This window comes from Plasmodium gallinaceum (genome assembly GCF_900005855.1).
Source record: "Plasmodium gallinaceum strain 8A genome assembly, contig: PGAL8A_v1_64, whole genome shotgun sequence".
NCBI lineage: Eukaryota > Apicomplexa > Aconoidasida > Haemosporida > Plasmodiidae > Plasmodium > Plasmodium gallinaceum.
Window position 1 is genome coordinate 285,446 of NW_021628223.1, and position 12,742 is coordinate 298,187.

At 18.7% G+C, this 12,742-nt stretch overlaps 3 protein-coding genes across 3 annotated transcripts in view; 1 reads left to right on the top strand and 2 right to left on the bottom strand.

Annotated features, from left to right (window-relative positions):
* The window catches only part of PGAL8A_00130000 (conserved Plasmodium protein, unknown function), a gene marked incomplete at both ends in the record, with an annotated part of 5,451 nt that extends 4,659 nt beyond the window's left edge, over positions 1-792 (bottom strand). Inside the window, 3 exons of the mRNA XM_028674822.1 lie at positions 83-170; positions 279-433; positions 547-792. Coding sequence (XP_028526415.1) covers positions 83-170; positions 279-433; positions 547-792 — 489 coding nt within the window. The remainder of the gene's footprint in view (positions 1-82; positions 171-278; positions 434-546) is intronic.
* Positions 793-1,561: 769 nt separating this feature from the next.
* On the top strand, positions 1,562-6,097 carry PGAL8A_00130100 (conserved Plasmodium membrane protein, unknown function; the record flags this gene model as incomplete). Its single annotated transcript, XM_028674824.1, has 1 exon — positions 1,562-6,097. One exon carries the CDS (start codon positions 1,562-1,564, stop codon positions 6,095-6,097), a length of 4,536 nt encoding a protein of 1,511 aa, XP_028526416.1.
* A 253-nt stretch (positions 6,098-6,350) lies between these two features.
* On the bottom strand, positions 6,351-12,200 carry MRP2 (ABC transporter C family member 2, putative; the record flags this gene model as incomplete). Its single annotated transcript, XM_028674825.1, has 1 exon — positions 6,351-12,200. One exon carries the CDS (start codon positions 12,198-12,200, stop codon positions 6,351-6,353), a length of 5,850 nt encoding a protein of 1,949 aa, XP_028526417.1.
* Positions 12,201-12,742: the final 542 nt, after the last annotated feature.

The window sequence follows — 12,742 nt, forward strand, 5'->3', positions numbered from 1 at the left end:
TCTAAAAAAAAAAAAAAAAAAAAAAAAAAAAAATTTATAAATAAATATAATTATTAATAATAATGATATTAATTGTTCTTACGTGAATTTCAGATATATTAAATAAATATCTCATTCTTTTAGCAGAATTGACAATCTTTTTAGGAGCTATCTCACTTTCAATTAAAATTCTAATGAAAAATAAAAAAAAAATAATATAAAAATTTGTAATAAAAATTATAATATTTCTAATTTCTTTATTTTAATTTTTTTTTTTTTTTTTAAATGGGAAATATTACGTATTTTTATCCTTCAATATTACTGGACATTCTAATTTTACAATTTCTTCAAGTATTTTTATTTTATCAGTTTTCAATTCTTCATTTTCATTATAATATTTTACAAAGTCTTTCATTTCTAAACCAATACTTGAAAACCATATTGACTTTTTTAGCTTTTAAAAAAAAAAAAAAAAATTAAACAAATAAAGTAAATGAATTTAATATTATTAATAAAAATATTTTTAATATGGCATTTTTTTTTTTTTTTTTTTTTTTTTAATATAACTTGAACTTTACTTTTCGGATCGTTACAACCACAACAAATAACAGAAAAACTTTCAAAATTTTTTAAAAAATTTAGACAACTATTTAATAAAAGACTTTCATTATTTATTATTTTAAGGTTTGTTAATAAAATATTTTGATTATTTTTTAAATCAAAATTATTAATTACAACAGAATCATAAAAAGTTAATTTCCTTATTAAATTAAAATAACATTTTTTATTAAATTTACTTATAATTGTATTCATTTTCTCTTATAATTTTTACTTCTATGTGTATTTTTTAAAGGGATAATAAAAATTTCTATGAGAATATATTTTACACCATATTAGTAACTTATTCACATTTTTAATAAAATTTTTTTTTTAATATATATAAAAAAACATAAGAAATTTAAACTTTAGAAAAAAAAAAAAAAAAGAAATAATAAAAATAGGAAATAATTAAAGTAAAAAAAATTATAACTACATAAATATATTAAAAAGTATATATATATAAATGAAAAAAAGAGATATACTTTAAATAAAGAAGAATATATTGAAATAAAAATATTAATAAAATATAATTAACATTGTTGTTAAACAAAATAAAAATAAAAATAAAATTAATAAATTAAAATAAAACATAATAAATATAAATCATTGACAAATTATAAAAGGTTAAAAATAAAAATGTATATTATGTAATTAAATAAAAAAAATAAATAATTCCTATACACGTATTTTATTATTTCATTTTTGTAATTTTTTTTTTTTTTTCCTTTTTCAAATATTCTTAAATTTTGTAATGTTTAACAAATCATAATAATATTTTTTCCTTTTTTTTTTTTTTTTTTAAGCATATAAATTTTTCATTACTTTATAAATAAATATATTTAAATTTTTTTTTTTTTAAGAGTATTAAAGAAAGTAATTATGTTTAATAGCATTATAGATAATTAAATGCCGCTACTAATGAAACTTTCAAAAAACTAGTTATAGAAAGTTTAAAAAAGAATACAAATAAAAAAATAAAATAATGGATATAATTGAATTAATTGAAAATAGAAAATTTGAAATTATATATAAAAATGTAAAATTAAAAAAATTAGAAAAATTTTTTTTTTGTTTTCAACGTTATAATAATTTATACAAGGGAAAAAATAAATATATAACAAATATATGGAAAAGTATAATTAATGAAAAAGAATATTTTAATAAATTCAATGATTTCACATTTGTTAATTTTAAATATATTTGTAACTTTTTTATAAATATACCTCAAAAATTAAATGATGATGAATATGAAGAATTAATATGCAAAAAAGGAGTTGAGAATAATCCGAGTAATACAACTATAGTAGAAGTTTTCCTTATTCAACTGTTTTACGTAATTAAACAAAATTCAAATATTTTAAAAAAAATAAATGTAGAAGAAAATGAACAAAACAATGATACAAAACAAAATAAAGACAGTGAAAATAGAAATTTTATATGTAACAAATTTCTAAATAAGGATTTTGTCAATTTTTCAAAATTCATATATATAAATGAAAATAATGAATTTGAAATCTTATTTAATATTATTCATCCACTCATTTATAACACATATGTTACTAATTTAATCAAAGATAAAATAGAATCATCTATTATAAATATTAATGAATGTTTTTTAAAGTATATGGTTAATATTTTATATGTTACTTATATGAAAAATAGGGATATATTATTTTTTTATTATATGATTTATAAAAATTTAAAGAAAATAAAAAAAAATATAATCAATAATAAACAAATTATAATTGAACAAAAAATAGCAAAATTTATAAAAAGAAAATTTAAAAAAGTAATTAACAATTTTAAATGTTTAAGAACATTTTTAATTAATATAGGTGACTCTAACATTATTCATAATTTTGTAAATTTTATTTTCACATTTTTATATAATGAATTAATTAATATTAGTTCTAATAAATGGGAAAACAATTATATATCTTATAAAGAAGAAAATAATTTATTTGAATTTTCTTTTTTTATTTATTTATCAATTCAGGATTTATGTGTAAATAGTTCATCAGTTTTTAATTATAATATACAGAAAATAAAAAATATTCTCAAAAATGAGCAAAATATTTTATTTGATATTTATATGTTTCTGTATTTTATTAATAACAGTGATTGTGATAATTGTGTTAAATTAAAATTAATTTTATTATGTTTAATAAAATGGAATATTTTATCTGATTTACCTAAACAGAATGATGAAAGTTTTTTATGCAAAATAGAAGATACTATATATAATGATTTAATTGAAAAAAAAAGTAGTGAACTAAATTATAATGAAAATGAAAATGATGATGATAATAATAATAACAATAATAATATTAGTAGTAGTAATAATAACAACAATAATAATATTAGTAGTAGTAATAATAATAATAATATTAGTAGTAATAATAATAATAATAATAATAATAATAATATTAGTAGTAGTAGTAGTAATAATATTTACAAATATATATCTAATTATTTGAAAAATAATGATGAATTAATAAATTATTATTTAAAAAAAAAAAATTATTATAATTTTAATTATTTATTAAAATACATATATATATGTTGCTATAATAATATTAATAATAAAAAAGAATATTATATAAAATATGACTCTTTTGAAAAAATTGAAAATACATATATGTATAATTACTGTGGATATAGTGATGTCATTTATTCATCTAATTATTTATCAACTAATGTAAATGATGATCTCATAAAAAGTAATTATATTAATATCATATCCATTTTATTACATATGAGCATTATTAATATTAATGACATATGGAGTTGCTATTTATTAAATCTAATTGAAAACAATTATTTTTTTCAAATTTTAAATTTCCTAAAGTATAAAAAAAAAAATGTTCTCTTTTATTTAACAATATCAACTTTTTTAAAAATAAATTATGAATTGATATATGCTTTCATGAATTTGGAAGAACTAAAAGATGTAAAAAGAAATTATGTTGAAATTAATTTTTATGTGGAATTTTATAAGAATAAAATGAAAGAAGAATATTTTTTAAAAATAAATTCATTAAGAAAAGAAATTGTAGATTATGCATCTAATGAAAATAGAATTTTAGATATTCTCTGCTTTTTATCTATGAATATTACAAAAGAGATTATCAAACTTCCATTGAATATTTTAAAAAGTGTATTTAAAGAGATTTTTAAATATTTATCTAAACCAATTCATGATATTAAAAAAAGTATTAGTAATTATTTTAGTAATATGTGTTTGAGAATCGTTTTTTATATATTCGAATTAATATTTATTATATCATCATATATTTATTATTCTAATGAAGTCGAAAACATAAAAGATTATAATAAAAAGTTTTATATTTTTTCTTTTTATTTTAATTTAATAGATGTTTATGTTAATTTTGTTGAAAAATATAATAAAAAAAATAATGCATATATATTATCTTTTTTAAATTATCAATTTATACAAGCATTTCTTTTACTTTTTAATTACTCTTTATACACAAAAAAAATTATTAATGATTCTCTTGGTATTGATAAAAAAAAACATGAAAAAGGAATTACGAATAAAGAGAAAAGAACAAATTTCTCTGATAATTTAAACAAACATATTATTTTTAATTACAATAAGAATAAAAAAAACAAAACTTTTTTTGAAAATTGTAGTAGCAATTATTTAATATCCAATGGACAAAAAAGAACGATGTCTCCTAATAGATTAAATATCATGGAAAATTATAATTACCACAATCAAAACAGTAAACAACTAGAGGAAAACTTTTTAAATGTAAAACAAAAAGAAAATATGGATGTAATGATCATCAAACAGAAAACCCTGAATCAATCAAATTACAATTATATTACTTCTATTATTTTGAAATTTATTGAAAATAATAATGAATATATAAATTGCTATTTTTACACCTTATTAATGTATGCTATAGCTAAATTACATTTATCACATAATTACAGATTTAGAGAAATTAATTATTTAATTTTTTTACATATATTGCCTTGGGGTAGCTGTTTGGATTTTTCTATTAGAAATAGCCAATTAAGTTGTTTTTTTTTTCAAAAATTTTATGAATGTGTTCAGAATTTATTACCAGAAATTGTGGTTGAACATTTTCAAGATGATTTAAATTTCAATACTACAATTAATAAAACCAATATATTAATAAATTGCTTCGATAAAGAAAAACAAAAAAAAGAAAATTTTGAAAGAGAATTTTTTAATAGTGAAATACATAACGAAAACTGTGATGAATTACATAAAATGAAAAATATGATAAGTAAGAATAAAGAGAAAAATTTCGATGAATTAAATAAATACAACTTAGAAATACTTAACTTATATGAACAAATTATAAGTGGGAGAAATGTTATTAAAGCGTTATTTTTTTCAGAAAATTATAAAAAGGTAGATGTATATTATTTGAATAAAATTTTAAAAAGTAGTGTATTAAAAAATTGCTTATTAATTACCACTTTTATTAATATTTATTTTTTAAAAAAAAAAGAACCTTTTCTTGAAAATAATTTTATTGATGTTATTCAAAGTTTATTTGATGAGAAAGTATCCTCATATTATATATCCATTTTTCAGAACCCTCTAAACTTTTTTTTAAATTGTCCTAATGCAATTTGTGAGTTATTAGTTCAATATGATTGCTTAGATAATTTACTTTCTTTTATATTTACAAAATTATACTATTATTTATCACTAATACCTCCGAAACTTTCACCAGAAGATTTTCTACCGATAAATGTAGAAGATATAACTTCTCTTCAAGAAACAGCAGTAGCACAATTTATACTTAATCTCAAAAAAGAAAATTTAAAAGAGAATGATAAGCAAAAAGAAAAATATAAAATAAAATCATACAAATACAATAACCTTATTTTTCAAGATTTAAATTTTTTCTTAAAAAAAATGGATGTATTGGTAAAAACGTTTAATCTAAACTGCTTAAACAGTATATGCGAATCAGGTTTTAATGCAAAAAGTGCATTTTATTTATCTTTTTATATAACCCCTGCAATTTTTACAAATATATTTTATTATTTAAACAATAATATTATGGCAATTGTAAATGAAAATTTTAACTTAGAAGATAACTTAAAATATTATGAACATATTCATATAAAAAAAAAGGAACATACGTTAGAGCCATATAATATAATTGATAAAACTATATTTTATTTACAAATGGTTGTTTTTTACTTAATTATTAATGCGAACAACAAGTTAATGAATATTTCTAATTATATTGAAAATGTTTGTATTTATTTCACAAAATGTTTACAAACATATTCCAAAGCATATGTAGGTAAATTGATTATTTTAATGATACCCATAATGTTACAATACTTTTATTTTTTCCCATCTTTTATACCTTCCGTTATAATGATTTTACCTCAAATTTCTAGTTGTGATAAGGAATTTACAAAAGAAATTTTAAAATTTGAAAATAAAATTAGAAAAATACTTGAAATTTCATATAAATTTGGTTCAGAGCAAAAAATATAATTTTTTCTTTTTTTCTTAACTTTATAAAAATAAACAATATTGTTATCATGTATTAATAAAATAATATGTATCAATAAAATTTTCAAAATAAAGTAAAAACAATAATAAATCATTCAAATTAAAAAAAAAAAAAAAAAAAAAAATGTTTTTTCTGATATATATATATATATATATATATATATATATATATATATATATATATATATATATATATATATATATATTTGTTTATTATCTTCCATGAAGCATAATTTTAATTATTTTTTTCAAGTATATTTGCTAATTCTGCTTGGGTTTTTATATCTTTATATCTACATCTATAAACTACTTCTCCTTTTTGTATTACATAAATAAAATCACAACATGACAAGGTGCTAGTATCATGAGCTATAATGAAAACAGTAGTGTTTTCAAAATAATTTCTTATAATATAATCAAATGATTTTAGATCTTTTGTAAAAAATTTGCTAATTTTCATATTATTATTGTTTGCATTTATTACTGGAATTTCATCAATTAATACTAATTTATATTTATGTCTATTTAAAAATAGTCTAACTACAGATAAATATCTTATGCAATCATCAGTTAAAGGAATGAAATTATTTAAATCTATACTTTTCTTTTTTATTCCACTATGTGTTCTTTTTTTTCTTTGTTTATATATATATTTATCTAAATCTTTATAGCTTAAATTTATACCAATTAATTTAAAAGCATCAACAATTTCTTCATCTTTAAAATTTTTATATGGGTCAATAAAAGTTCTTACATTCCAGTTGAAAAATACAAAAGATGATTGAGGTAAAACACCAATTATATTTTTCTTTTCATCCATATTTATTTCTGTAATGTCTCTTCCTTCAATTGTTATTTTTCCTCCAGTTGTTGGAATTAAACCTAGAATTGATAAAATCATTGTACTTTTACCAGAACCTGATTTACCTACTATACCAATATTTTGATTTTTTAGTGCATAAATATTAATATTCTTTAAACATGATTTTTCATTTACATAATTATATATATTATTTTTTTTATCTATATATATTTTTTTTTTATAACTAACAAAAACTTTTTCAAAATGAATTCCATATTTCTTTTTTGATTCATCGATTGAATATATATTATCTATATTGGAGAGAACATCTGATTTTTTTGTTATATCAGAAAAATTATGGATATTCTCAGACTTTTTTTGAGTATTAATTTTTGAAAATGTTTCTCTACCTGTTCCTTCAGTACTTTCCTTTTCAGTAATCATTTTTGAGCACTCTTCTAGTCTTTGTGTACTACACATTTCTTTTTCTACGTGTGTATAATCATATAATAAACCTTTTATTATATAACCAAGACTACATGAAAAGGTTATACAATAACCGACAACATTTGCACTTTTATCAAATCTTCCTTTATCGGCACTATTGGTATTTCTTAAAAATAAATGCGGATATATAATATAAAATAGAGTTAAAAGCAAAACAATCAGCTGAACATATAAAGATGCCCATATTGTTATTGACCATTTAAAAATAGTATAATTCCTAAATATCCATGTTCGCTCTTTATATATATTTAAAAAGTAATCATTTTTTTTATACAAATTAATTATATTTTTTCCTAATATAGTGTTACTATACATATTACAAAGAGGAGCATGAGAGCTTAAATAACCTCTTTGTGCTTCTTTACATCCTTTAGAATATCTTTTAAAAACAACAAAATAAATTATTAACAGAATAAAAGGAAAAACCAAAAGAGTGTGTTTTATCATATAAATTAATAAAAAAGTAGTAAAGATAAAACGGAAAAAAGTGTAAAACGTTTTATATATTCTTTTTATAATTCCGTTATCTAATACATTAACATCAGTAATAAATCTATTTATTATATTACCCAAATTATTGCTATAAAAAACATGTATTGGTGCATATAAAATATTCATTAATACTTCTGTGTGTACTTTAATTGCTGATACTATAACACCATGAGCTATGAGCATAAAACATGTTAAAGTAGTTACTAATGATATGGATGGTAACAAAATAAAATATCTTAAATAAATCATTTGTTTATTTAAAATTTCATTATTACTTTCTTTTTTATTTTTTAATATTGTACTTGCCATAAATAGTATAAGATTTTTTATTTCTTCTGTAAATATAGATATAAGCATAAAAATAACTATTACTGATATTAATGGAAATCCAACTTTACTTAAATACCATGAGAAAGTTTCCAATTTTATATTACCTTTAAATTTCAATTCATCTTCAGTTTCAGTGACATTATCAATCGTATTATCACTTTTTAATTTTGATGGCAAAGATTTCATTACTTCTTCAAATTCATTTAAATAACTTTCTTTTTTCTTTTCATATAATTCCTTAAAATTGTCTTCTTTAATAGAAATTGAAACTGAATTATTACTGATATTCTTACTGTCATCAATTAAAAATTCACTCTCTAAAACTTTGTGTGTGTTAATTGTGTCGTTTTTACTACATTGTGTAAACGAATTACTTTCACTTATTTTAAATGAATACATAGTTTTTAGTTGTTTTAATAATATAAATTTATTATATTTCATGTCACTCTGTTTTTTATTATATCCTTCTTGATTTGAACATAATTTGAGTTTTGTATCTTCTACATTTAATTTTTTTTTATTTACATAAGATTCTACTTTTACATTTATATTGTTTTTTTTTATATATTCTGAAATTTCTCCTTCATACTTTAAAAGATTGTTTTCTATCTTGTATATATCTACTTTATATTGAAGATTCTTAAGAATATCATCTATTATAAATGTTTCAAATATATTTTCATTCATTGATAAAATATAACTACAATTGTTTTTAAAACATTCTATTTCTTCTTTGTGGCAAAATAAATTATAAAATATATCTTTAGATATACATGGATCAAGACCAGAAAAAAAATCATCCATTAAATATAAATATGATATATTCTCATTTTTTAAGCAATTTTTAACATAATTCTTATTAAATATATCTTCTTCATTACTTGAATTATTATTAATATTATTAATATTATTATTGTAATATACATTAAGTGTACTTCCATGATCACAACTATTATTTGTAACATTTAAACTATTTTGCAAAATATTTGTATTATTATTACTATAATTTACAGAATTATTTTGTTCACAATTATATTTCTGATTATCTTCCTTATTAACTACATCTTTATTATGAACAAATGCACTTTTTTCAGTGGTATTGTTTATCGAATCTTTTGTATTAAATTGGTAAAACTTTTCTGAATTCATATTTTTTTTTAATTTGTTATTTTCATTTATTTCTTTTTCATAATTAATACTTAATTCTTTCATATGTGTATAATGATGATATAAAGCTCGTGCTAAACAAATTCTTGCTTTCTGTCCTTTACTTAAATTATGTTCATCATTAACAAACCTCATGTCTTTATTTTTAAATGATATTAAATCATTTAATAACTCACTTTGTGAAATTACATGATAATAAATTGATGCATCATATTCGTTTCCAAATAAAATCATTGATCTAACAGTTCCTACTGATACCCAATTATATTGAGGAACATATAAAATTGGCATATTATGCAAAATATTTTTCACATAGAAATTACCATATGCTAATTTAAAATCTCCTAAAATAGACTGAAAAAATACAGTTTTTCCAGAACCAACATTTCCTATAATTATAGATAATGTGTTATTTTTTAAATTAAAGTTTACGTTCTTCAAAAGAAAATCATCATTCATGTTATCAATTTTTTTGTTTGGAGTAAAAAAACAATTTTCTAATTTTATTATATCATCTTCCCTCTTCCTTGTCTTATTTTTTTTTTCTAAATATATACTACTGTAATTTTCTGTGCAATTTAATGCATCATTAGAATACTTAACTTTCTTAATACTATTTGTATCATAATTTAAATTATTTAATGTTTCATTTTCTATAGGATTAGTTTTTTTACTTTTATTAAAAAATAAAAATCTAAAAAAATTCCTTGTTTTTTTTTTTTCTTCATTACAATTTTTGTTACAAAGTAAGTCACTTTTTGCTTCATTTTTTGGAAAATCTTCAATCAATAAATTAGTACTAGTATTGTTATTACTAGAAAAATATTTAAAATAATTATTTATATCATTATAATATAAATAATAATAAACATACTTATTTATACGTTTAATATTTATTACACCCTCTATTAAATTATTCATTATATTAGGGAAGTTTGAAATATCTGATATTAATGATTTATATATAAAAAGTGGAGTAATAATGGAGCTAAAATTTACTGTCTTGTTCTTTTCTAATTCACTTTTTATAAATAAAAAGAATAATACTACCTCTACTACACTTCCAGAAATATTATTAATATAGTTACTTAAGGAACTAAGAAATATTCGAATTCTACAAATACGCATTTCTTTTTTTCTAAAATAATTAACATAATCAAAAGCAATAGATTCCCAATTAAAAATTTTCATTAATTTATATTCTTTTAATACATGATGCATATTACCAATTCTGGTATCTCTATATTTTAAGTATCTTTTTTTAAATAAACTTGATGAAAATTCAAATAAAAGCATTATACCATACAAAAATATTATCATCAATGCTCCACTTAATGTTGTATTACCTCCCATTTTAAAAGAAAACATATAAAATGATATAACAAACTTAATTACCATATTAGATAAATCAATCACAGAACTCAAAAAATATATCAAGTATGGAGTATCAACAAACATAATATTATAAATATTTAAATCAAATACCTCTTTTTCACTTTTTTTTTTCTTGTTTTTCTTTTTTTCTGATAATTTTACATTATTATCACATGATAACTTATCTTCATTTTCTTTAAACAAATTTTCATTGTTTGCTAATACTTTGTAATTGTTACCTTTTTCTGGATACCATTCATTATTATTTGAATTTAATACTTTTTCATCTAAATTATCTTTTTCTGTGTCAGTTATTTTTTCCTTTTTTAAATTTAAGTCATCTTTTTCATTTTCATTTTCGTAAGAACCTTTAATATCTTTAAAATTATTTGAAATTTCCTTATTTGCTTCATTTATTGTATCATCTTCTCTATCATATGTTCTTGTATTAGATGAAGTTCTAACAAAATCATTATTATTATTATTTATATGTTGATCACTAACATAAATTTCATTATTATAACAAATAGAATAATAATCTTTTGTATTTAAATATAAATCTTTATGTGAATCAATTTTCTCTTTTTTATGGTGGTGAGAATCGTTATATAAAGCACCATCGTATGAATTATCTGTATAATTGCTCTTTTCTTCCTTATTTAAATTCTTGTTTTGAAATTTACAATAACTTGTGTTAGTTTTTTCATCGTCATCATCATCATCTATATTCATATAAGTATATGGATCCATTAAATTATTGTTATAATTACGTAAATTAATATTATAAAGAAAATGCATCACCGTTATTTCCATATCTACTCGTAATCTATAATCATAATAGCATAAAACCGCATCAAAAATTTGCCCAAAACAAAGTATAGAAATTACAACAATCCCATATGCTATCCTTGAATCACTAAAAAAAGGAGGAATTGATGAATGACTGCTACCTTTTATTAGCAAAACATATTTTTCTACACATAATGCAACAAATATTAAAAATAATGTGTGAAAAATATGAAATAAAGAAATCACACCCAAAGGGAATTTAAACGTTTTTAAAAGCGCCCAAGAAATATTATTATAATGAATATAATATTCACTACTTCTCGTTCTTTTTGATTTAATAGGATACTTTACATATGTGTAGGAATTTCCTTTTCTATATAAATTATTAAATAAACCTGACTTTTTTATACTTACATTTCTTAAATTCTCTCCTAATTTATGCGTATAATATTTGACATTAACGTTTTCTTCTATATTTGGTAATTTAAAATCCTCATTTTTAAGACTATCCAACAATTTTGTCATCCAATTAAATGTAACAAAATTGATCCATGATATATTTTTTACTAGACATCCTTCATTTTTTGTGTCGATATTTTTTGTTTTTTTCTCGTGTATAACCATTTGGTAATACGTAATTTTCTAGATATTTCTTATTTTATATAACTCTCTTTGATTAATAATAAAATAATATATATGTAAAAAGGAGAAAATACAAAAGTCATAAATATATATAAAAACAACTAAATACACTGATATGGTATCATTATTATTAGAAAAAATATGACTGAACTACTATTTATTAAATTGTGATTATCTCAAAAGTATTTAAAAATGAGTGTGACCCATCAACTAGATACATTAATATATAAATATTCAAAATAAAACTTAAGAATTATAAGCATAATTATTAAAATAGAATTATCGAAATTTAAATATTTATATAATATAGTGTCATTAAAGAATATCCATCAAGATATAAATATTAAAAATAATTAATAACCAAATTACATTTATTAAAATATGAATATTAAAAATAAGTATATGCGATAATGAATGTAAAATATAAATGTTAATTCTATACAAAAGCATTAAATATTATATAAGATACAGATATTATATCAATAAATAAAGTATGACTCTGAAAATATGCGATTATTAAAATA